This window comes from Antrostomus carolinensis, unplaced genomic scaffold (genome assembly GCF_000700745.2).
Source record: "Antrostomus carolinensis isolate BGI_N321 unplaced genomic scaffold, ASM70074v2 scaffold30447, whole genome shotgun sequence".
In the NCBI taxonomy this organism is placed as follows: Eukaryota; Metazoa; Chordata; class Aves; order Caprimulgiformes; family Caprimulgidae; genus Antrostomus; species Antrostomus carolinensis.
Window position 1 is genome coordinate 4,196 of NW_010328532.1, and position 26,856 is coordinate 31,051.

Sequence of the window (26,856 nt, forward strand, 5' to 3'; positions counted from 1 at the left end):
TGTCCTTAACTGGCCCCATTTTCCTGAGGTATTTTACAGCCTACCAAATAAGAGACACTTGCATGAAAGTAAACTCCTTCCTTTGTTTTCACAGTCAAAGTAAAAATTACTGAGCATAAAAGGAAGTAAATCATGGATGTATTTTAACTGATCTTCAGTGAGTTTCGGACAGAATTTTGAAGGTGTTCATGATTTTTTCTTTTTTTTTCTTTTTTTTCTTTTTTTTTTTTTTTAAGAGATTTATTATGTGGCCAGTGAAGCCCGTTGGTGTTTATGTAGCTTTGAAAGAAGGGTGGGAACATGTTACACACAAACTTCCAGGACTTGCTGTTGGGTGGAAATTTCTTTTGTTACAGAGCTCTGTCTTCTGGGCAGGCGTTCAGCGGTGTTGGGCAGCGTGTATGCCAGCAGGCATGTGCGGGGGAGGAATGAGGAAGTGGGGCACTTGCCTCAGTTGATGGTGTACAGTGAAGTTTCAGAGAGCAAACAGGAGAGGGGGGGGAAATAACCCTCAATCTATCGGAAGTACTTTTCTGGGCTTATTGTATGTGTTGTTCATGGAGCTCCCCGGGCAGAGGTAAGAAGCTTTTCCTTCCACCTACTCTTCTTTGATCAGGCATGGGCTTTCTCGCTCTTTTTAATTATTTTCAGAGGTTTTTCTGTGGAACTGGATATGGAAAACACAGCTATCATGATTTATCCTTTTCTGTGAACTGTGAAGTTGGCAGTATGGGCTGTTGGTGTGTGTGCCTTCTGTATGACTTTTGAGAACTGAGTGTTGCGTCTTTATAATAAACAACCCATTACTTTTGGCTGGTCAGGGTTTCTCATTGGTTGTCTGGTCAGTTTTTCCCTAAAATGAAATGCAGGAGTTTTAAAAGTGTTCAAAACTTCTCCTGCACTTCTTCTCTGGCAAGAGAAGAAAGATACTTAAGTGTTCTCAGAAATGCTGTTTATTACATAGAACACACTGGAGTAGAAAACTTATTTACTTAAATAGGTCCCGTGAAGCACTGGTGAAAATGGACGGTGTCTGTTTGGCACTAAGCAAGTATAAAGGGCTCCAGTGGTTGGGTAGGATTGCACCATAGGGCATCTGGTAATCCTTATTAGTTAGGAATTGTTTTACTGTTAATTTCATTTAGGTTGTTGTTTTATTTTTAACCTCATATGTCAGAGAGTTTTTGAAGTAGTTAATGTATCACAGAACCAGCCTCACAGGAGAGACAGCGCATCTTTGGCTAGGTTACTTTTTCTTAGAAATATCTCTGTTACTACTAAGGAGTAAGAGTCTTTAAAAGAATTAATAAAATGATATTTTCTTTATTAGATTAAACTATGGATTAGCCAGGAGCTGTACTTGTGTGAGCAGATCGGTTGGCAAGCCCGAGTTTGTTTTGGCAGCGAGGAGCTGCTATAGTGTTAAGCTTTGCACTAAATAGACTTACTTACATGTTCACTGTTAACTGCTTCAGGAAGTTCTGCTCGTTTTATTTCTCAGTAAGACTCAGCAAAAAAAAAAAGAAAATGAAACAGCTTCAGGACTAAAATAAAAGCAGATAACAAAAATTAAAAATATTCAGAATTTCAGTCTTCAGCTGTCAAGAAGATGATGGTCTTGCTTGGGTAAGAAAAGGTTAGTGAAATGCCATAGAGAGAGGTGTAAAAACACGGGGGCAGGTAATGCTCTTGAGAGCTGTGTGTACCGAAACTGCAGAAACTGAGCAGAGGGTGCCCCGTAGGTGTGCTGAGTCATCTGCCTTAAACTGTAACATGACTTTCTGTGGACTGCTGCTGGGAAAGATCAGTGCTAACTTGTGCGTGACGAAGTGGCACGTGATACGTCTGTGCTAGGGCACATGAGGTCCAAGTGACACGTTTGTGAGAGAAGTCAGTGTGTAGTTGGTATCTGTCCCAAAGGACTCGGAGAGTGCCATTCATTTAAAGGGAGTTGAACTTTAACTGAAAGCAGAAGAGTTTTTCCTGTATGTCATCATGGGCGAAACTTGATGCCAGTGGATATTGGTACGAAGTGTTCTGCGTTTTTAAAAACATATTCTTGAGGGTTGAACCTGCAGAGATTTCTAGATACATGTGGAAGGCTCTCTGGTCATCATGGACATAACACAGCTCGGACAGGAGACCGCGTTACCCCTCTGCGTGGTAGTGGGGCAGAGTAAGGAATGCAATGAAGTGTGGAGCAGTTGTCCCGGTGGTTTATGGAATGATCCTGTCTTTCTCTGAAGCACTGGCAGGGTCCCAGAGGAGACGGGTCACTGATCTGATTACACTGTGACATTTCCAGTCTGGGTTGAAGGATGGAATTTCACGGATTTTTGGGAGGTGGAGGAGGGCCCGGAAGAGAGGAGAAATGTTTTCAGGTTCTTCTAGCTGTGGCTAGGAACAGCTAATGCAGGGCTAAGCAGGAGGAGGAGACTTGCATGCAGATATTTTATATTTTCAGACTCTGAAATAACAAAATGAATCTGTCTCTGACCACAGTGTAGTAATCAAGGTCTGTGTCTTGAGGCATCTTAATTCTTAATTACAGCTTCTTCCAGTTTCTGGACTTTGGATCATAGAATCATAGAATGGTTTGGATTGGAAGGGACCTTAAAGATCATCTAGTTCCACCCCCCCTGCCATCAGCAGGGACACCTTCCACTAGACCAGGTTGCTCTAAGCCTCATCTAGCCTGGCCCTAAACACATCATGTGTCTCTTGAGTTTTTTATTTTCTTGGTTTTTTTGGCATATCGTTATTTTCCTCAGTCATGCAGAGAGAAGTGTGTGTGTACATATATTTAAAGTGTTGGAAGCTTGCAGGTGTGAAATACTTAGTGAATTGACAGGATGAGTTAAAAATGTCATAATATTATGCAGAGGAAGATTTTATTTAAATGGGTATGTGTTTTATAAATGTTTGCATTCTTTGCATTTTGCTCATGTCTGGCATAGTGCTGGAAAGAAACATTTAAAAAAAATGCTGTATCATGAAAGTGTGCATACTCTTTTCCTACCTTATCTGTACAAGGAAGTGTTCTCTCTCCGTAGCGATGATAGTTTCAATAGCTGTCTGTGATAATGAAACTGTCTTGTTTCCATCATTCTATTGCTGTTGGTAATCTCTCCTGTTTAAAGGAGCCTTTGAAGTTAGAGAATATTTTGTTTCCAGTTATTCCCAAGGTCATAGCAAGTCCCAAACCTTGCAAAAAGGTGCACATCTTTTCCCAGCTTCACTTCTTCGGTGTATACCCCATCTGTATGCTTTGTGCCTGGGAGAGATTTACGTCGTATCTCAGCACTTGTCTCTGCTGCCTTGTCTGAAGATCGAAGATCCAGCAGGAAAACTGGACCATATATGTGGAAAGCTGGGGCAGCAGCACTTGGTTTGGTGCCAGCTTGTATGTATGCAGCTTGTGAACTGTCAGTCCCTGTGATGCCATTCCCTCTTACGCAGGACTGGAGGAATTCCACAGTTCTGTGCTGATCTGCTGGGGAGATGATTAGCAGAGCAGTGTTTGTTTCTCAAACAGCTATTCTTTTCTCCTGTGGGGAAAAGGTTGGCTGGATCAAACCAGTTAGCCATCTGTTCCAGCAGTTAGACTGAGCTGAAATAGATGATTTCCTGAGGTTTCTCCCAGCCGTATTTTCTATTGTCAGTGCTGTCTGTGGCCTTCCTCTGGCATTTAGGCACCAGTACACATCCATGGGCGCTGCAGAGTGCTGAAATGAGGGTAGGAGGGAAGGCCATCATGGGGAAGGGGGAACTGTCACCCACTGGTGAAATGTGCCTCGCTAGTGATTACATATCCACAGTCAGGGCTGTGGGTTTTCCATTCACATGTGATGTGTGGCAGTTCAGTGCTGGGCTTGGGATCATTAGGACCCTTCTGAGAGTTGTGCTTGTGTGTAAGCTTGGCTTCCGTTGTTCTCCAGCCTTTTGAGACCTGCCTTGATGAAGGGATCAGGGATGCCACTAATTACTCCCTCCCTCCCCAGATTCCCCAAACTTCTCTTTCAACTGTTGAGATGGTAAATAAATAAGAACTATTTCTTTATGCCAGTTGTCTGGAGTGGCCAGAGGTAGAGGTAACAACAACATGTCTCTGTTTGTTATTTAGTTTTTAATTAGTTAACTCATGTTAAAGTTGTGTTCAATCTCTTTTTTCCAGTTAAGAGCCTGGGATGGTGGAGTCTCCATATTCGCATCTACTTTCTAATTTTGACGATATAGCTTCATGTTAAGTTCTGGTTTTAGATTTCCTCAGTTAGTAAGAAACTTGACACTTGGTTAATAATGAGTGTTTCAAATAGACTGTTCAAATTGTTTCTGAATTGCAGACGAGTCTGGGAAGTTGTTGGTAGATACGTTAATGCCAGTGTGGTGGAAAGGAAGCAATATGATTCAGCTCTTAAATGCTGAACCTCAAATGGTTTCATAGCACAGCAATACACGCACCAGATTGATCAAGCAGTGTCCTGCTCTTTGCAGAAGGATTTTTGTGGAGTTTCAAGGTAACTTCTATTACAGATTTGGTTTATGAAGAGTGATTCTTGCTAGGATACTTGATACCAAGGTTTACTTAAATATATAAAGGGGACAGGGAAGGCTTGGAAATAAATTTCCTGGATATTTTAGGCAGCTAGTGCAATCAAACAACTTACAAGTGTAAATGTTTTCCTTTGATTTATGATGATGCAGTAGGAATTGGAATGATTTGGCTGTCTGCTGACAAGGTGAAAAAATAATGTATTTGCCCTTAAAGAGGTCATTTGGGGGAAGGAGAGAGGGAGGGAGGATACCCTGTACAACCTTGGCACATCTCCTAGTTGTGCAGTGGTGCTGTTAGGGTTAACCACATGCAATGCCTCTTCCTCAGTACTACCCTGGCTGGGTAGTATTGATTTCTTATTGATTCCTTCTTGGCTGGTAAACAGTGGCTGTGTGGTGTTGTACCTTGTCTTTTGAAGACAGAAGTCATTATTTTTATTAGCTTTAGAATTAAGCTTTAATGTTTTGTTGATGAAACATGGCTAAAAGCTTAACTAGCAACTCTTCATTGTTTGCCTTGGCAAAATGATGGTAACTGTGAACAGTGTTGCACTCAATTCTGGAACAAAAGCCTGAGGCTTTTCAGAGTCTCTGTTTTAGAATTAGATTTTTGTTGCTGTTTTAAAATGCTTTGATTCTGAATTGCACAAGTCCTAACTTGAAGTTTCTCTCTTTGCCTTTACTTAGAATTGAGATTTTAATTTTAATTTTGAGGGTGTTGGTTTTTTTTTTTTTAAAGCTAAGATTTGATAACTGGTTGCTGTTTCGTTTACATAAGAACTTTCTATCTGAACAGATACTAGCAAGCCAAGTGCACACTCCTTGGTATGAAACCTAGCCAGTGGTGTGTGGGAAAGAGAAACTATAACACGTGTGGGTGGTTGGGGTAGGTTTTTTGTTGTTGTTTTGCTACTTGATTTAGAAAAATCTGTTTAGCAGTACATCTATGTGTGACCTGCACTGTTTTTTGCTAACTTCACTGTTGATAAAAAGTAAGCCAGACATCAGAAATTTTTATATTACCAATGTTCCTTTTGATAATCATTCTTTTCATGTCACTTTGTCTGTCTACTCTTATATTTCTCCTCACATACGGAGTTTGTCCTTTTTTTTTTTTTTTTTTTTTTTAGTTACAAAGAGGTGTCTTAACTTTCATTCCCTTATAATTAGTAACGTTTGATCCTCTTATCCTCTTAGCATTTTTGATTCAAAAGTGCCAAGTAATAAAGACTTCCCTGGTTCTTCTCTATTGTAGTGTTTCGGTATAAACTCTCAATGAATTAAAAGTTTTACTTTCTTGGTCAATATAATCTCTAGGTAGGCAATTAATGATATAAATCATGGTTGGAAAAAGGTCCTTGAGAAACAGTTGTCACTCTTTCAGTCCAAAGTGACATGTAGAAATTTTCTCCCAGCTTTTGAGGGACGGAGCTGCTTGGTGGGCAGACTGAGGGCAGGTTATCAAAGCTGAATTACACCCAGCACTGTGTGGAGATTCCCAGGGAACGGAGATGTGACTGGATAAGCCCTTGTGGTACCGTGCAGCTCTGTACAGATCAGCTTGTGTGAAGGTGCTGTGGTAGCAGTACCTAGTATTGCCTAGTCATGTGCGTGAGCTCTCTTGCATGCAGACAGTGTCTGACTGTACCCTGAGCCATTCATCCGCTGCTTCTTGAGGCTACAGCAGCTCGGATGTCTCTGCAGACTCATTGTGTGCCAATCCAGAGCCCACTGGATTTGGAAGAAACCTTGCTTGTGATAGAGGTTTTGGCTGAAGCCTTGTCTAAGCAGAACTATTTAAAACGTACAATGAATAACTTCAAAATTGTTTTAGTGGAATAAGCACAACAACACTTCAAAAAATGTCTTTTTTTAATTCAAATCTAGTTGATGTTAATTGGCTCATTTATAAAGAAAAAAGATAGTAAAGACAAAAAGCTAATTAGTCTTGTAACTTGAATAACTATCTTGATTTTTATTATTATTATTATTATTATTATTTTTTAACCTGTATAACAGCAGAAACTGTTTTAAGTGGCTTTTCTAGTGCCAGAGACTAGGTGGAATTAAAGCAAGTCATGACTCAGTCCTCTATTTAGTGTCAGAACTGCACTCCTCATTCAGCTATACCTCTGCAAGTGGAGTTTACCTAGCACAATGGATTTCACATGCCAGTCCAGTAGAGAATGCTAACTTTCTGTTTCTCTTTTCTTTTAGGTTATGTTTCACACTATGTGCTGACTGTCTGTACTTACAGAAGATATTTAAAAACAAACAGACTTTTTTTTTTTTTCCAAGATTTTGATTCCAGTGGAATCTGTGCTTTAGATTTTTGTCTTGTCAATTAACTCCTGAAGCAATGCCTGTACAAGCTCCACAATGGACGGATTTTCTCTCCTGCCCAATTTGCACACAGACTTTCGACGAAACAATCCGGAAGCCCATCAGCTTGGGTTGCGGCCACACTGTCTGCAAGATGTGCCTCAACAAGCTCCACCGTAAGGCTTGCCCTTTTGACCAGACCACTATCAATACAGACATTGAACTCCTTCCTGTGAACTCAGCCTTGCTGCAACTAGTGGGTGCTCAGGTATCGGTGCTGCTTTTTTTTCCTTTTTGTTTAAAAAAAAAATATATATATATCTGGTTTTATGTTGATTTTCTTCTTTTAGGTGGACAATTAATGAATAAAGAATTGACTCTGTGTTATTGGTGTGTAGAGTAGACATCTATGTTCTTGTAGACTGACTTTGATGAATACAGGTTTACAACCTTTGATGTGCTGTAGTAGAGGTGCCTGAAACAACAGTTCAAACTTTGCTTCTACCAGTTGCTGACTGTGATTTTTGTGTGACATCTAATGTAGGGTAACCATGGGCTGTCACCAGAAAGGGCTGATTCTGTTCTCTTTTGCCTTCCCTAACTTGTACCTAGCCATGCTCTGCCAAAAGGATCTGTGAGCTTATCTGGTGGGAAGCTGTTCTTCTCCTGTGTTACTTGCTTTACCACGTTCACCCTGTGGACTTGTGATCCGTTGTCCCAAAAAGAGGAGGGGGGAATAAGGGAAGTGGGACAGAACCCTCTGATAGCAGCCTGTGTACTGCCTTATGTTTAACTTTAAACTGTGCTATGGAAATGTAATTTCCTGAGCTGACATTAGTCTGAATCCACATAGGTAAAAGGGGGGAGCCTGCCCAAGGCTCCCCTTTCTGCTGGAACCAGTACCTGGTGATCTGATGGAGGTGGGTGCTCCAGTAGCACTGGTACTGATGGCAGCTGAGGAGAGTGGCAGGGGTGTGTGCAAAGCAGGATCACGCTGTTCAGTGCAGCACAAACTTTAAATTGGTGTAAGGTTATCATGGTTAGATCACTGGTAGTTTCCTGTGACCCATACCTCCCAAAGCTGGACAGGATTGTGGGCTTGGGGAGAGGAGGGACAATCATGTCAGACTTGTAGGTGAGGAACAAAAGTGTAGATGAGATGCAATTACTATAGCAGGGTTATTGTTTTGGTTTCTTCCGCTTCCATGTCTGGGCTCAGTGGAGTTGGAGGCAGCAAAAAATTCAGTGAGATCCATAGCTCAGGAAAAGAGAAGAGCTATGTTGTGAAGGAACTTTAAAAGATATGGAGAAAAGCAAGATGTTCTTAGGATTGTCATTAGGTACTGTGACCTAGAGATCCAGACATGGTTTTTTGTTTGGTTTATCAAGTACCATGGCTAACTTGTTGTTTTGTGGTATGTGGCATGGAAGTTATTTCAGAAGTTTAAAAGTTGAGTTGTGTTCCTGGCTGTACTAAGTGACTCATCCTGCTCTGCAGGAGAGGGCGATGAGACCGTGTGCTTCCATTTCTGTGATCCGTGTACGCTGCCATCTTTGCAGAGCTTCCAGGCAGTGTGAAATCTGTGGGTGATACCATATTATTCTCATTCCCTTTCTCCCTTGTATCTTCTTCTTTCCTCTCTGGAGTTTCTGGAATAGTTCCAGCTGTATCCAAATGTCCACATTTATGATAAATGTCTTTCTCCTCCTGCATTTTTTGGGTTGCTTTGTGTGCGTTTATTACGCTTTTTAAGAATTGATGTGATAGCTTTAACTTGATCTTTGCCTGAATTAAAATTTCCCTAAAACCAAGATCCTCTGGAATGAGCTTGAGGAATCACTCTACTTCTGTTACAGGCAATTCAAAATTTTATTCTGGTTTTGCTAGTTAGCCAACTGGAGTTTCCTCATCCATATGTGTGTGAGGTATGAAGAAGCAAGAGTGGCTTCATGATAGTGTTGTATTTGTCTTGAGAGCGCTCTGAATTCTAGGTTCCAATTTTGAACTAATTACATAATTTTGGTGGTGCTCCTTTCTATATCTTAAATTTATATGTCATCAGGATTCATAGGAACTTGTTTTGTGGTGATCTTAAAGCTGCAGATGCCACCAAAAGAGCCAGTATTGTCTTCCCCTTCATTTGCCACTCATTCCTGCATGTGTGCTGCTCCTGCATTCTTTTACCTAAACAATCATCTGTGATCTCAGCTGGGTTTTTATTACTGACAAAATTTCCCCTTAAAAGAAATTTGCACCACCTCCCTCTAAGCTCCTGATTTCCCTGAGTGTGTGAATGAAATCAGCATTCAGTATAACTCACCCTCCCTTCTCTTCTTTCCCTTTCCCTCCCTCCATCTGTCGTGTTTGCCAGACTATGGAATACTAGAAAAGTAGTGCACTGCTTTGCTGTGGAGGACGGGAGAACAGTTACCATTTTCCACTAGACTCTCTTAAGGCCATTTTTTTTTGTCTTTTTACAAGGGAAAAAAAATACTTTAGAGAAACTACATTAATTTTTAACTCTGTCCCGTTAAGAAAATTGTCTCTTTGATACATGTCAACAAAAATAACCTGTGAGCAGCAAGCCAACTTACAAAGCATGAGTAGTATCATCAACTTTAGTGAAACAAAGCCCATTTTCTTGTTACACTTCTTAGTTTAGTTTCAGGAGAGTGTATGTGTCATTAATGCCCCCTAGTCTTGAACAAACCCCTGTACACCTTAACCCGAGTCCATGGAGACGTGTAATGCTTTATTTTTAAATTATAAATTCAAAAAAACAGGTTTCATTTTAGAGTACTACACAATTAAAGCTTTTATCTGGGGAGAAAAAGAACAGTTTGTGCTTTTCCCTTTGGGGAGGCTTCTTAGAAGTTCACACATTTAAGCACTTTCTTGCTGGAGGTGGAGGAGGAGACCAAGCAGTTTGAAGGAACAAATCTATTCTGCTGTGACTGGCAGCAGTGACAGGATTCCAGAACAAGCCATGTTGGTTGGCTTTCACACAGGCACAATAGGTGAAATAAGCAGGATTGTGCTTCTGGGGAAAATGTACTAAATTTGTCACGCAGGCACCCAGGGAAGCAGTAACCTATTTCTCTGACAATAGCATTATCTCTCTGTGTAGGTTTTGTCACTTTAATGGTGAAAAGAGTTAGTTTCTTACTTGAATTATAGGCTGTTTCTCAATTTTCCCTCTCCCAACCCTGTGCCAAAAATGAAACCTGTTGCCTGGGTTATAGCCACACTTGATGTGAAAATTAACTATTGTAGAGACTCAACTTCCTGCTGCCCTGCTACAGCACGGCACACATCACCAGTGGTTACAGGGTCTGTTCTGGAAGGCAGTGGTTGGCAATTCAGCCCATGTATAGGTGAGTTCAGCTGTATAAGATGATGGCAGTGAGAAGGGATTTAAGGGGAAGGTGGGAATTACTATTCAGGGGAGAGCTGGAAATAGCAGAGTGTCTAAGCAAGGAGCTAAGCGTGTTGTCAGGGAAGGGAGGCACAATGGCCTTGAACACAAATCAAAAAGGCATTCACGGGCTACCTTGCTTTTTAAACTTCTCCGGTAAAGAAATCCCTTAAGCTAGTTTCGATGGGAATGAGGTTTTGAATTTTAAGTGTTCAGGCTTCCACATCTTGCTTACTATACACAACTATTTTAAACATTCACCAGGCCTGTGTTTTGAAGGTGCATAATCATACATCTGTCATCTAATCTCTTCCCTTCTGTTTTTTAACCCATGAAACAGCAGCGTGCACGTTCCAAACAGGTGACGTTAAGTGGCAAAAATTCCTGTGGTGTTTTAATTCCTTGCACAGTCTCCTGCTGGACATGATCAATACAATTCTAGGCGTTAGGCGGTGGAATCTCCTATGGAGAACGGGTGGAGTGATCTTAAACAGCTATTTCAAAAGGGGAAGATGAGGATTGAAGAAATGCTAGCGGTATGTTTGATAATGTTGTATTGGTAAGTTTGGGTGAAATGATGTGCCACAAAAAGAGGAATTATCTGTGAAGAAGTTGTCCTCAGTGCAAACTATTTGAGGAACTGTATACAGTAAGCTTGGGGTTTTGTTTGACTTTTTTTGGCAGGAAGCAGGGGTGGAAAAAAAAAATCTGGGGGAGGAAACAGTTTTCAAACCAGACAAAAAGGGATTTGGCCTGTTTAACATGTTCTCATTCTGTGCAATTAGATGTCTAATGGTAATTAGTGACAACTCAAGCTGACATCCTTCATCAAATTATGCTTAAATCACCGATTCACAATCACTGCCTGGTATGAGATGATGCTTTAGCATTCTTTTCTGGTCCCCTTCCTCATGCCTCTTCCCACAGGCACCGGTAGTCACGCTGAAGGGCAGCATTCCATTGCCTGGATACTCGCCCTCACTGCCAGGGCAGACAGTCACAAATTTAAAGTAATTAAACAGCTGAGATTATTTTTCCTGTCTTGTTCTAGTCTCACTTGGGATGTGTTTATTATATTATGTAAATACATTTGCAGTGAAAACTGTGATAAGGGTGTGGTGTCTGAGAGAATGGAATATTGGATGAGGATGGAAATAATGAACTGGCTCTGCAGGGCATCTATTTTGAGACTCTCAAGAGGCATTGTAAACAGAAGAGACCATAGGGTCCTGCATGCTATTAAAAGGATATTTTGCAAAGGGGAAGTGAAAATGTTTTGGAGTTGAATTATTTCTCAGTGGTCCCTCAGCAATTCCATGACAGAGCCAAAATTAAAATTCAGATCTCCTGTGACTTTTATGAATCATGTCTTTACCATTTTACTCTTGGTAGATGCTCTTCTTAAAATCATTCTAAACCCAAAATGTTAAAAAAAAAAAGTGTCTTGGAAGTGCATATAATAGAACCAGCAAAAGGGTAAATTATTTGTAAGCATTACTGAGATGCATCATGAGTGAAGATGAAGTGTGTGTGGGGAGAAACGCTTTCTTGTCTCCTGAAGAGTCCTGAAACCACAAAATAATACTGAACAATTTTATTCAACTAAAGATGAAAGTTAAACTCTAATCTCTTTCAGACTCATTTTGCAAACAGTACAGTTGTGCAAGACTTCTAGATTTTTACACTGAAGCTTCCCTTGCAAAGAGAAGTGTTGGGAATGATAAGCAGATACAGAGTGTTGAATAGCTTGATGAACTCTTGGAAGTTTTTCTATGGCAGCTTTTTCCTGGGGGAGGGGGAAGCTTTCTGTTAGCTGCCTAGACAGTCCTTGTGTCTCGCTGGTGGAGTTGTGCTGTGTATGGCATTCCAAACCGCTGCTGTGAATGTGTGCTAAACCTGCCTTAATTCAAGATCAAAATCCAGGGCTGAACGCGGCTTCCTGTTCACGTCTGTTCCCAGCTGCCTTTGTCTGCTGGGTGTTGCGATGCTGTGCTTGTATTTCAGGTTGTCACCAGTGCCAGACAGAATAGCTTGCAGGAGGAAAAAGGAATTTGCACCAAATATATTACAGCAGTAACTAGGGCAGAGACTGGGTAGTCTCTGTCTTGGCACAAAGGCATGAGATGCACGTTGTTTGATCAATAAGCCAGTTCTGCTTGTATAACTTCCCAGACAGAAGCAGACTGCTGAAATGGCAGTGGCTTTGAAAAGGAGGTGGAATATTCCTGTTAACGTGGAAAGCAAATAGTGAAGATGTTAGTATTTGTTTCCCAAATCCTAAGCAACCAGTCCAGCTGAGGCTATTGCAACAGTTACAGGCTGACCACTGTAACATACAGTTGCAAAATCTCCTTTTGCTGAAAGCTTTCTTGCTTACAGATGAAAAAAAAAAGGGTGGGGGGCAAAAAAAACCAAACCACCCCAAACAAACACCACTTTATCCCTGAAATCAAAACAAAACCAAAAAAAACCACCCCCAAACTTCACAAGTTAACTCTAGTCTGTGAAAAGCATCCAGGCTAACCTTGCTGTCATGGTGTGATTAAACTTGGTTTTGTTTTTCCCTTTAATAGGAGTAAAAGGGGAGGTGTCTGTCTGATCCAGGCTATCTTGATGGTGGTAATTTTCGAGTGGTATCAACTCTCTTTAACTAGGGCTTATATGTTAGACTCAAAGACTTTTTTTTTTGTCACGCACTGTAAAAGCAAGAGTTATACAGCTAATAACTTTTTATTTTGCAATGTGTGTCAAATGAGCAGCTCGGCATGTACAGTTGTCTAAGCCTGTAAGAGAAGTGTGATGATATGATTGAAACAGATTCCTTTCTCTTAAAATTGACAGGAAAGCTCCTGTCCACATTGGTAGTGGCAATCATATATCTGTGTGTGTGTGTGTGTGTGTGTATATATAGTATATATATTCACTACCTTCATTTGCTGCTGCCATGATAATGCTCCTCTCTACATGTCTGGGTTGCACGTGAAGGTGAGCGGGTTTGTAGCTGTCTCTAACTCGAGCATTAAAGCCTTGTGCTTTTAGATCGGGGGCCTGCGTTGGTCCTGGTAAGCAGCTTTGTGAGATTAACATGCTGTTATTGCCAGCAGGATAGTGATTGACTTGGAAATAGAAGTTGAAGTCTGAGATCTGTTTGCACTTCAACAGCATATGCAAAAAGTGCTTAGTATTCTGGGAAATTCTAGTTCTCTCTGCTACCATATGTTGAGTTGATTGCTGCAAAATGATGTTGAGAAACAGTAAGTACAGTGCTATGCTGCACCCTCAAATTTGTTTAAAGCTTTAAGAATTTAGCTGGAGGAAAACAAAAACAAAATTATAACTTGAGGAGAGGAGTGGTCCAACATTCCTGTGAAAAATCCTGATTTCTGGTGAATGCCTGGATGAAGAAATAAATGCCACAATTAAAAAAAAAAAAAAAAGAATTTAAAAAATCCCAACCAACCAAGAATGTAACTGGCCTGTGTTGTCACATTAATACTTGCAGGATGTGTTTATCTGCACAGTGTAGGACAACTTGATCTTCTGCTTGATAATTGGGTCTGGTCAGAATATGTTCCAAGGGTGTCCTAGTATATTTGCTGCTAAGTCTTTCTCCTACTAATCCAAGTAACTCCAATCACTTATCCCTGGATGATTTTAGAGCTGTGGGGCACTAGATATGAATCTGTACTTACCTGCAAACCAGGGTTTGTCTGGTTTGTTCTGATGTTTTTGGCCAGCAAGTGTTGAGGGTGACTCAATCACAGAATCACAGAGAATGTCGGGGATTGGAAGGGATCATCCAGTCCAATCCCCCTGCCGGAGCAGGAACCTAAGTGAGATCACACAGGAAGGCGTCCAGGCGGGTCTTGAATGTCTCCAGAGAAGGAGACTCCAATATGTGTGTTACTTCTGCCAAAGTTTTATAGTTCTAAAAAGTGCCATGTTTCTCGTGTAACATTTTTTGTCAAGGAATAAGCCTTCTGCTTCTAGTTCATGTCAACCACTAAAGAAATCTGCTAATGATAAATTCTTTACATTTTTTGTCTTCATTTTTGTTGATTTTTTTTAATGCTATTTATTCATTAAACAAGCTGAACAAAATGCTTACTAATAGAGAAATGGGGAACAAAACAGGAAGTGCTTGATATTAATAAGCTTGATGTGGTGTTTGTGAGTGTGACTGCCACTTACTTCTGCGTATTCATGGTAGATGTACATGTCATCTCTTTCCAGGTTCCTGAGCAGCAGCCAATTACTTTATGTAGTGGAGCTGAAGACGTCAAGCATTATGAGGAGGGCAAGAAATGTGTGGAAGAACTAGCATTGTACCTCAAACCACTCAGCAGCGCAAGAGGTAGTTCCTGCATTGTTTCCTTTGAAAATGAAAACTAGAAACAAATAAGATGCAAAACAAACTGTCCAAATGATTAGTTAGTCTGTTTGAAAAATGGATATAAACCTAGCTTAAAAACGAATTGAAACAGATTTCCTAAGTGTTAAGGTTATGACTTCATAACCTTATGGGGGGGGGGGGGTTTAAAGGCCTTTTGTCAAAAATAATACTGTGAAAAGGGTGAGGTATTTGGCTGCATTAGAGTAAGTTGAGACAAACTTTGTGAGTTGAGAAGTTGAGTTGACTTCTGCAGACTAAGTAAAAATAGATTTTATTTTATTTTATTTGAGTTCTGGTTTGCTTTGAGGTAACTGTAGTAAGGCAGCTTGTTTGGAGAAGGAATAAATTAAAACAAGGAAGTTACTGGATATATAAGAGAAATCAGTGCTACTCTTTGTACAAGAACCAATCTGAGTAATTCTAATTTAGCAAAACTGCACTGGGTTCAAGAGTGTGGATTTTATCTGTATTACACACGGTAGACTTGAAAAATCTGTCAAGCCAAGTAGTAGAGATTTCAAAAACGAATTTTTATAAGAAGCTGTTGCTGTTTCAGGCTTTCCCAACTAGTACAGTGTGTTAGCAGTATTGATCCGAGTAGTAGAGACTCACTGAGCAAGCTCTGTGCTGTGGAACGTGCTCAGTGTGGCAGCCATGTGTCCAGCAAGTCACTTGTTCTTGTAACCTGGTTTCAGTGGCTCCCAACACGTTTGTAAATCAGCTTTTGCACGTAATTAAACATCACCCAAGCAGTTTTGAACTCCTGTGTCGGGTCAGTTTGGCTAGGAGATAGCTAGTGGAGATACCAGATACAGAGAAGAAACTAAATGTCTTGTGCAAACAGACAAATGGTTGAAGAAAGCAGTGATCCCTGAAGCCCATGAGTGCGGGAGGGACTGCAGTGTGATCCTACACTAGAGGAGTCACCTGGGAATCCATGGGAGAGTGCAAGACAGACTTCCAACACGGGAAGAAAATTCATTAGAGGTTCCACCTCGTTAGAGAGCAAAAGCAGTGAATCGCAAGACATAAACGTGTGGGAAAGCTGACTCCCTTTGCTGTCAAAACTGTTTGCTTTTAATGCTGAGTAAAACTGTGACAAAAATGAACTTCTGATGTGCCTTCTCCAGCATTCTGTTTAACAAAGTGGGCATCAGGAGAACTAGGTTTGCACTTCTACGGTGCAGTGGTTGAAGGCTGGCACAAGAGGAGGAGATATGAGGTAGTTTATTTTTTCCTCTGCTTCACTTTGATTTGAAGGTGTGGGTCTTAACAGTACTACTCAGAGCGTCCTAAGTCGTCCCATGCAAAGGAAACTGGTGACATTAGTTCATTGCCAGCTAGTGGAGGAAGAAGGGCGGATCAGAGCCATGCGTGCAGCACGGTCACTTGGTGAAAGGACAGTCACAGAGCTCATTCTTCAGCATCAAAATCCTCAGCAGCTCTCTTCCAACCTCTGGGCTGCGGTGAGAGCCAGAGGATGCCAGTTCCTTGGACCAGGTAGGTAACATCATGGTACTAATTCTGTACCAGCAGCACTTAAGAATTGAGGATTGATAAATGAGTGTCACATTACGTGAGTGATTTTATTAGGCAGTGGCTTAATTTCTGAAAAGCAGGTCTTCGGATTTAATGAGATATCTATTGAGCTGCTGTCAAGGACTTTCTCACATTTATAGTGCTTTTGCAAGTCTGCTGTAAAGTTCAGAATAATATGTGTCCTTTTGTTCTTGTGAGAAGATAAAATGGGAAGTAGTTTCTCACTTGCTGATCTTTGAAGATGTAAGACCCTTCTAGAAAAACTAAAGTTAACTAGAAGTGACTGGACATGGCTTCTTTTCCTTCTTGAGGGTAATAAACGTACAAAACAGTTGTGGAGAGAGATTTGTTACATTTGGGGGGTATGTGTATGCATTTTTTAAAAGCTACATACTTACAAATTAAGTTCCTTTTCATAGACTACTAAACAATGAATTGTGTTGGGGTTTTTTTTTAAAAAGAAATGTCATTACTGAAAATGTAGACTTCACTTCTTGAGAGCCAACAAAAATAATGCCTTGAAATATGAAGCCAATTTCTTAAAATTAAAAAAAAATAAAGAGGTTTTTCCCCACTGAAACGAATGAAGACTTAACTTTTGCACCACTGCAGGGAAGAGAGAGGCTTGTTACTGAGCAAAATATGCAGTGCTACAGCACCTAATTTATTTGTGTGGGCACTAATTGTTCTTTCACTTGCATGGGAACCACCAACTTTGCTCTTCCTCAGCCTTCAGCTTTTTCTGCTGGCTTAAGTGTGGGACAAATATATAATACACTTTGAAAACTCTGATATTAATAATCAAGAGAGACATATAGACAGGAACAAAGAAGTCTTCCTATCACCTGATACCAAAAATAGAATAAATAATAATAATAATAAAAAAAAAAAAAAGTCCTATTTCCCCAGTCCCAGGCCGGGAGTCTGGAAGTGTTCCTTACCCCTTTTCCTTCCCTTTTTGCTCAGCTCACTTTCCTGTTTGTGTGTTCTGGAGGGAGTTTGTAGCTGGTCTCCCACTTGTAGGGAACAAGGAATTGGTACAGGAGTCTTTCTTGATGTTCTCTCATCTTTTGTCTCTTTTCTTTGCATTTCCCTTCCCAACCAGCAATGCAAGAGGAAGCTTTAAAGCTGGTTCTCCTGGCTCTGGAAGATGGATCTGCTTTGTCACGAAAGGTCTTGGTTCTCTTTGTGGTCCAGAGACTGGAGCCACGATTTCCTCAGGCTTCTAAAACTAGCATTGGGCATGTTGTCCAGCTTCTTTACAGAGCCTCGTGCTTCAAGGTATGAAGAAGATTTTGCTTGAAGATTTCATAATACTATAAAAACTACTGGTTTTGTTTTCAATTGTCATTGTCCTGTAACATTAAATGTGCCTAAAAATATGTGTAGTTGCAGAAAGTATTACTCATGAAGTCCCACGTGTGTTTGGAGAGTTCTTTGTCGTATAGCTATGATGGCAACGTTGGCTGAAATTGCAACTCTAGGCTGTAAAGCTAAGTTTTGACTCTGTCCAGGTGCACAGTAACAAAACCTGTATGTAAGAAGAGGCTTAAAGCTGGAAAATTCCCAGTTCTGTTAATGTTAGAAACACAGAAATATGATGCTCTTGGAAGTCACAGTTGTATCCAGAGAACTTTAGCTGTTTATTGTACTTTACAGTATTTAATGGTCCATTACTAGGTGCTCAACTTAAATGTCATTTGCTTTTGCTAAATGAGGAGAAAAATGCTTTGCTGCTAGTTGTACCCTCAAACAGAATTCTGCAATACAAAAAAAAATACCTTGGTTGGAGAAATAAGGTGCGGATGCTGTGAAGTTGTTTAAGAAGTGTGACATCTCCACCAATAAGTAGGTCAGAGTCTGAGTAAACTGTGCTAGGTATCCATTTCATAGTGGTTCCAGTTCATGAAGAGTGTATTATTTTAGTAGGAACTAGTGTTCACTCCATAATATCATAGTTCGTTTTAATTTAGAGGGAAGAACTTAGTTGCTGACTGAAGAGTTCATTAGCTTTGGCCTTTACATAATGTCTGGCTTATCTTGCTTAATTGTATTTGATTCGTTTCTCCCGACTAGGTGACAAAGCGTGACGAGGATTCCTCCCTCATGCAGCTGAAGGAGGAATTTCGGACTTACGAAGCTCTGAGAAGGGAACACGATTCCCAGATAGTTCAAATTGCTATGGAAGCAGGTTTACGCATTGCACCAGATCAGTGGTCCTCGCTGTTATACGGAGACCAGTCTCACAAATCCCACATGCAGTCTATCATTGACAAGGTAAAGCCACCGAAAATCAGCCCTGTCTGTCTTTTTTGCAAGTGTAGATTTAAATGCTTGTAAAATGAATTTACAAACTGTGCTCGTGTGTACTCACCTCACCCATTAATCATTTGCTCTGTTATTTCAAAACCTGCTATGGCCTAAATAATTGGAATATGTATTTGTAACTTAATGACTCTTGCTCCCTCTGCCATCCTGCTGTCTTTCTACTTTACCTCTTTATGCAGAGGGGAAGGCACAGAGGTTAGCTGCACAGCTGGGATGTGTCCTTTCAGAACAGCTGACAACTGCCAGTGCAGTATTGGAGGTTCATGGTTCATGTTTTGAGGCAGGAAGTTAGTGCATAAGTTGAAAGAAAATCAGTCGCCTAGTCTATACCTGAAGTAAGAAAGAGAGGTGGAAGCACATTTCTTAAATAAAATGACTTGATCTTTGGAAATGCCCACATCTCTCCTCATTCAGAGGGAACATAGGATAAGTGGGCCTTTAAATTAGGGGACCCACACCTAAGTGCCTAAACTAGGTGGGAAGAACGGAACCTTGTTGAAGGTTACAAAAGCTGTGAAGCAATTGCTTTGGCTGCCATGCCGGAGGATTAGCTTCAAGATAGACCTGCTGTTTATTAATGCATTTGCCCATCTTTTCAGGTGTCGTGCCAGACATCTCCTGAAGGAGCTAGGTGGAATTAAAGGATTTTATGTACTGAAATTGTGTGATGTTAGTAAATGGAACATTGCTAGCTATCTTTGTCCTTCAACCATCTCTCTCTGTTATACTCATTTTAAAGCTGGGTGGAAATCTGTTGGTTCAGGGATTGGTTATATTAGACTCTTCAGAAATCTAAATTAAATGGTTTCTGATATTCTGTGGTTTTTTTTCCTGAGTGGCAGCACAACACATTTACATTGCTAGAAATAACACCAGCCTTTGTTTTGTATATTTAGATCTGTATTTTAACCTGCGATGTCAAAGAATTGTGCATTCTTACTGCCAGAGGAGAAATCTAATAGAAGGTGCTGACTGCAACAGGCTTGTGCAAAAAAAAAAAAAAACAAAAAATAAAACCAACCCAAAACAAAAACAAACAAACAAAAAACAACAACCAAAAAAAACCAAAACCCATTTTACTCCAATTTTGGAAGACAGCTCTTGTGAGCTTGTGGAGCAACCTTCAGAAACCATGAGGATTGCTTTGTCTGTAGAAAGTTAATTATTATAATTTTTTTAAGTTGCAGACCCCAGCCTCGTTTGCACAGAGTGTTCAGGAATTAACTATTGCTCTTCAGAGGACTGGAGATCCAGCTAACCTGAATCGCCTTCGACCTCACCTAGAGCTCCTGGCAAATATTGATCCCAGTCCAGGTAAGTTTAGATGTTTTATAAAAAAACTATAACTTAACAGTTTAGCAAGAGGAGCTTACACTGTTGAAAGGGTTGAAAGCTGTTCATCAAGTGGAAGGAAACATCCTCTAACTCAAGATTCTTGAGCGGTATTCATAACCAGCCTGGGAACAGCAGTAATCTGTGTGATGAACTGAACTATTCTGAAGCTAAAATAGATTCAAAAGCGTGGCAGGAATAATTTCACCACTTCTCTGAAGAGAGCCTCCTTGTTTGACAGCAGTGGGTGAGCATGGATAGGGACATTGAATACATATGGTTCTGTAAGGTTATGTGGTACATACTTCTTATTGGGCAGTGCTGACTGGAGGAGGTGGCAGCCTTCTTAGCTTCATCTGTTTCCCCTTTTTTCTAACCCATGCTGCTATTTGAAACCAGATTTGCAAAACACCAGGAAGATTGATAGAACCACTATGCTTAATGCAGAGCTTTAAGCTGTCACTCTGAGATGTCTTTTTCTCTCCAGTTGTTTACCAGAACAAATAATTTATTTACAAACTAAGGGAAGTCTTCAATAAAATACTTAGTAGATTAATGACTTACATTAACTTACCTAAAATTTGTATGTCTTGTTCTTTCTTCTAGAAATTTTGTATATTAGTTTTTGACCTGAGGTGTCTAGCCTGCAGGCATTGTACTCTGAAGACTCTCTTAGAGGCAGCTTAAAAATCATGATGCATCTTCTATGTAAACAATTTTGGATTCTGAAGTACAATGTCGATAGACTGACGAGTTAGAAGCTGGGCAAAAATCAGTCTAGACAAGAAAGATTTGTTGTCCTAAGGAATTTAGTATTTTTCTTTTTAATATGTAGTTCTGCAAAGGTGTGAAAAGACACATCTGAGAAGGGGAAGTTAGTTGGAAAGACTATAACTGGGAAATAAAATCTAAGCTGTTGATTGAGGAGAGAAAGATGTAAATTGTTGGAAAAAGTCATCAGCACTGTGAGGATGGGCCACCTGAGGGAGTAGGGAAGGGACAGAACAGTGTGCTGTGGCTGACGTTTTATTTTATACCTGTTAGTATTTGTAAGATCAATATTAATATCAAAATAGTGTGAAGGCTTAAACTATGACTTCAGGAGACGAAAAGTTGTAGTTCTTACCTTCTGCTTGCTTAAACAAATAAGCTTACCTTTCAAATGGGACCACTTGTACTTTACAGTTAAAGGAGATGATATACTTTCTTCCCAAATCTTTCATAGTGTAACAAGTCAGGGATAAAACTGTGTGTGTACTGCAAATTTGTTAGCCAAAGTCTGATATGGAAAGTGGAATCATTAACAGCCTCACTCAGTTTCAGTAGGTGAGTCTGATCTTGGTGTTTTTCCTCTGTGCTGTTGAGTTACTTCCCTGCTGTCCTATAGGTGTGTTGGAAGCTCCTCTGCAAGAATTTAGTCCTTGTGAGTGGAATAGAATGTAATTTTGCTAAAGATCTTGAAAGGTGTTTAGTGAAGCACTTTGAGGTCCTATGTTTTGCATCAGAGCATGTAGGCATGCAGTAAGAGTGTCACACAGAACCACAGTATATTAGGTATTGGAAGGGACCTCAAAAGATCATCCAGTCCAACCCCCTGCTGGAGCAGGAACCTAAATGAGATCACACAGGAAGGCGTCCAGGCAGGTCTTGAATGTCTCCAGAGAAGGAGACTCCACACCCTCCCTGGGCAGCCTGTCCCAGGCTCTGTCACCCTCACTGTAAAGAAGTTCCTTCTCAAGTTTAAGTGGAACCTTTTTTGTTCCATTTCACACCCATTGCCCCTTGTCCTACCACTGGGCATCACTGAGAAGAGCCTGGCTCCATCCTCGTGACATTCGCCCTTAACATATTTGTAAACATTAATGAGGTCTCCCCTCAGTCTCCTCTTCTCCAAGCTAAAGAGCCCCAGCTCCCTCAGCCTTTCCTCATCAGGGAGATGCTCCACTCCCTTCATCATCTTGGTGGCTCTGTGCTGGACTCTCTCCAGCAGTCCAGCAGTCTGCTGGAACAGATTAAACTATTAGAAAAGTAAATTAAATAGAGAGAACAAGTGCCCCGATAGAATTAATTCTGTACAATTGATTCACACTGCTGTATGTTAGGTGGTGGTCTGATACACAGATTTGCCTTGTAAAATCTTTCCACGTGAGATGCATCAATTTCTGCTGCTCAGTGACTCTGCCTGCGCGATCTAGGCCAGTGACGATGGTATTTGTGCAGAATGATTGTTATCCTCAGGAGTCAGATTGCAGAGGATTGTCAGCCTGATTTTTTTTATTATGTGCCGAGTCCGTACAGTGCATTTACTCTGGAGTTCTTGTGTGATACTTCCTTTTACCAAAGCTTTCATAATTTGACATGCTGACAATACAGCTGCTGGATCATGTGCGTGGTTGAATCCTGAGTCTATAGGTGGCTTTATTCTTTAAGCTGCACATATCCCTGAATTAAGGTGCTGAACGCTCTTTATCTGATGACACACACTTCCCATAAAATCTTTTTTTTGTTGTCTAGTGAAGGTTTGTGATACTGATGGCTTCTTTGTACCTGGGTTTGGAAAATCCTTCTGACTTTTTTCTTTTTATATTCTGTTTGCTGTCAATGCAATAGATGCTCCACCTCCAACATGGGAACAACTGGAAAATGGACTAGTTGCTGTGAGGACTGTGGTTCATGGCTTAGTTGATTATATCCAGAATCACAGCAAGAAAGGAACAGATCAGCAACAGGTAAAAGCTAAATCATTTAGGAAATGCTTACCCCTTAATTTTATTGTCTATATCCAGTAGTAGAGGTTTAGAATAATAGAATGTCATCTTTAGAATGTCATGTTTACTAATGGCATCTGGAAAGATTTGGTTTGATGAGGAGCTGATTAAAAATATCACTGCTGCTGCATCATATTTATCAAAAAAGAAACAAACAAGAAATGAAAAAACCCAAAACAACACACTTCCACACTTCCCTCCAGTGCCTGTTGCATTAATTTGCACAGCTCACTAGCATGAAAACAGCCTGATCCAGCTGCAGGCTTAGGGAAATGATTAAGCAACACTTCTGACGGGAGGGTGGGGAAGAGAAGCTGGGGTGCCTAGTGCTGTGATCTGTCGGAATTGTCTTGGGTTTGTTTTAATGTGACACACTTCAGCCAGGTGCCTCTGTGTTAATTAAGTTACTCTTATACCTGTGCTTAATGGTCTGTGAAGTTTAAAGATTTGAGCAGACTTAATATAAAGGTACAATCCAAGTTCCTGAAGCAAATTTTGTTGTTTCAGAAACACAACGATGTTGCCAAATATCTATCTTAGCTTATCTCATCGTTATCTTATCACATGTTCCTTTGATCTCATTTTGTTGTATAGCTACGTCGATATAGATGCTAGCTGCTCCTGAAAGACAAAGCTGCCTATCACACACTCCCAGTCCCTCCATTGCTTCAGCACTCGGAGAGCTGGTTTGGGGAGCTGAACTAGTTAAAAAAATAAAAAAGAAAAATAAAAAGGCACAGTCAGAGTGAGAATTATTTCTGCTGATTTACCTTTTTGCGTTCACTGGGATGCCTAATGAGCACTGTGAGCAGCAAAAGGAGCAGCAGCAGGAAAAGAAGTGGAAACTGGGGTGGGAAAACCAGCAAGGGTTTTTGTTCTGGTGAGACCATCGCCCAGACCTGGTACATGCTGTGCTGCTTGGAAGGGAACCCAAAGCCTCCCAAAAGTGGGAAAGGGGACGTTTCCTGAGGCCTGGGCAAGAGTTCTGCTTGGCTGGCAGCAGTGGCCAGCAGAGGGCTGTGCAGCTGTGTACACCCTGCCTAGATCCTGGTTTCACATCCTAGATGGGGAAAGGGAAGGAAAGGAAAAACAGTTTGCAGATGGCTTCTTACAGATTTACATCTCTTGGCTGAGTTTCTCAGAAAGCAAGAGTTTACTTTTACAGACCTTTCCCTCAGTGGGAGCTCTGATAGAGGCAGAAATACCCTGATTTAATTCTGCCATAAAAACTGTAAGGACTTAAATGTCTTTGAGACCTGGCCTGCTGTCAAAATTTATTTAGAGACTGGCAAATGGGCGTACATGCAGACAGTAAGATTGCAGTAAGTCATTGTTTCTTGGGAAAACTTAAAAATACATATCTTGCTGATCTATCTTAGGAGTAAAATTGCATCCTCAATTATTGATGGAAATAGTTATCATAGATAGTTAAGAGATTTTTAGTCCAAAGGAGGGTAAGAAGGAACGTGATGAAATGTAACTCAGGTGCCATTTTGAGCTAACAGAAAGCAAGGGAAAATTAAGTAACTTAGTTGTAATTATTTTTTGTCTACCACAAAGCTTGATGAATATTTGACAATTTCTAATTAAGCACAGCTTTTTTTTTTATCCAGCCTGTATCAGTTTTGTCCACTTGCTCCCTGAAACATACATCTGTTTCCCATCCAGCTCCAGTAAGGAATTTGAATAAAAATGTTTTAAAAACCTGATAGTGACGTAGTTGTCAAAATATTTACTCTTGTACCTTAGTTCTGTTGAAGAAGCAAGCACAAATATTGCTCCAGTCGTTTATTTCACATTAGGTACTTTTGGAACATTTAAATTGAAGGAATTGCCAATAAACATCAGGCTTTTAATAAGGCAATATATTCAGCTCTTGGTTAAGTGCACATATATGCAGGTTTCTCACCTGGTTGCTTTAACCTTGTCAGCCTCCTCAGCACAGCAAGTACAAGACATACATGTGCCGTGACATGAAGCAGAGAGGAGGATGCCCCCGAGGGGCCAGCTGCACCTTTGCACATTCACAGGAGGAGCTAGAAAAGTAAGTGTACCTCTTACGGTAGAAATCAATCCAGGCTTTGTTTCATCTTTTATCATATCTAGGAAGGTGGAGAGAAGGCATCACTTGTCTGTTACATTAGCAAGAAATAATGTGAAAAACTTGTAGCAGTCATCCTGTAGGTTTTAGAACTGTTTGTTCTTCAGTATCCTATATTTTGCTTTCTTCAGCAGTAAGGCAGCTCTGAAAGTTTGATGTTTACACGAGTGTTACTTGAGATTTTTGGAGGTGGGCTGTTTTTCTTAAGTGTGACCAAACATGATGTTTGACTTCATCCATTATGGTTCTTTATTTGTGTGCATTTCTCACCTGCCTTTATATTCAGGTGTGAGAAGGAAGTTGCTGGCAGTTTTCCAGATGTAGGGGTTCTCCTGTTGTTCTGTGCTGCTCAGGCTCTGCAGAGAGCTAAAAATGAACATTGCAAGTCTTCTTTCTGCAACAGTTATTCTTCGAAACTCTTAGACCATGCAGTAACTTAAAAGTGGTTAAAGCTATTGTTGAAGAGTTTAAAAATGGTGGTCATATGAATTCTGAAGGAAATAAGTTATGTTACAGAATTAGAAGGGGCACCCAGTTATCCCAAGAGCAAACTGCTGCTGCTCTGAAGGGTGTTTCTTTCTTTTTTTTTTTTTTTTTTTAAAGTTGAATGGATTATTTGAGAGTTAAAATAAAGAAATACAATGTATTTTATGCAGTATATCTAACTTATTTGGGTTTGGAGCTAAAATAATTCACTTCTTTTAAGAAAAGACATTAGTAACAGTGTTGTCGACAGGTGAAGTGATGGCTTGTTCTGTTTCAAGTTGCAGCAGTTTCTGTTGGTGGCCAGGGAACTTCGAGTTCCAATTCTTCTTTGTACATTTTACCTTTGCTTAATTCCTTTGAGTAGATATTGTTCCTCCTTTCCAAACTGTTTAGTATAAATAATACACATTGCTGCTGCTAGATAGTTCCTATATCTCTACCCAGAACTTTTAAGTTTGCAGGAAGGTTATGGGGCAGTATGTGGTAGTGCCTTCAATAACAAATTATAATCTAGACTTGCTTACACAGCAGCTGATTCCTCTCTTGGTAATGGACAATACCCAGTATGCACAGGCAAGTATTAAACTTTCTTAGGTTATTCTTGTGTCTTGCACATGTAGAGACTGCAACAAAGATTCCTTAAATCATTCAGGAAAATCCAGAGGGCAGCACTGTACAATTTTTATTCTTTCTAAGTATTTTATCGTAGAGGGTGCTGTCTAAACTCTTCCTGTCACCTCTGATGGAGTGGGTGTCTGTACATGTGTGCCTCTCTTGAGCGTTCTGTTGTGTTTTAGATGGATGGGGAGGGATGGCCAGTTCTCCTTAACTTGCACGTTGTGTGCAAGCCTTCTGAGAGTCAGGAGCCATCAGACACTGTGGCTCTGAGACCTGATGGGAGGCAGATGTCCAGAAGTAATTGACAGGAGAACATGGCAGTGATTTCCCAACCTCCTGCTGCTGCTTGGCTTGGGTATTGAGCAGGATGCTGAAGTAAAGCTGTAAGTTCAGCCTGAAGCACTCACTTCTGCTCACCTCCATGTGTCCAGCTGATTTGCAGGGCTGGCATGAGATGCCAGGAGGACTTCTGAACAGCACATGTTTGGAAAGCTGTAGTCTGACCCTACTCAAGTGCTTCTAGTGAGGTAATAGCCTGGTTTGTTGACTCCTTTTTAATGCATCTGAATTATGCCCACTCTCAACGCTATGTAGCTTGAAATTATGGTTTGATTATGTGGGTAAAGATTAAATCCAGCCAGGAAATTGGAGTGTTGGTGGAGATTTAAGAAGGTGGCTAGAAGATAGTCAATGAACTCTTACAAATGAACAGCTCAAATCTGTGTAGCAAAATCACACTTTGCCTGACTCTGTGCTCAGTCACATCTGAAAAACAAAGCAACCAAACCACCTTTTTGCCCCCATTGCACTGGTGTGGTGCTGTGCCTGTAGGCAAACATAGAGACTAACTGAAGACTGAGTACCAGAGTATAACTGCCCCCTCCTTTTTATTTTCTACAACAATGTGTGTACATTCCTAGTTGTGTTACCATCTCACTTTGCCTGTTAGGTAGGATGTGAAAGTGTTGGCTTCAACCCTCTTGAAAACCTTCTTGCATA

General features: G+C 40.6%; 1 protein-coding gene across 1 annotated transcript in view; it reads left to right on the forward strand.

The window, feature by feature from the left end:
- Positions 1–6,913: 6,913 nt before the first annotated feature.
- Positions 6,914–26,856, forward strand: part of RC3H1 (ring finger and CCCH-type domains 1) — a 35,588-nt gene continuing 15,645 nt past the window's right edge. Inside the window, exons 1-8 of the mRNA XM_010172284.1 lie at positions 6,914–7,144; positions 14,526–14,646; positions 15,946–16,185; positions 17,330–17,505; positions 18,301–18,501; positions 19,734–19,866; positions 22,495–22,613; positions 24,584–24,696. Of these exons, the coding sequence (XP_010170586.1) occupies positions 6,914–7,144; positions 14,526–14,646; positions 15,946–16,185; positions 17,330–17,505; positions 18,301–18,501; positions 19,734–19,866; positions 22,495–22,613; positions 24,584–24,696 (1,334 nt within the window). The remainder of the gene's footprint in view (positions 7,145–14,525; positions 14,647–15,945; positions 16,186–17,329; positions 17,506–18,300; positions 18,502–19,733; positions 19,867–22,494; positions 22,614–24,583; positions 24,697–26,856) is intronic.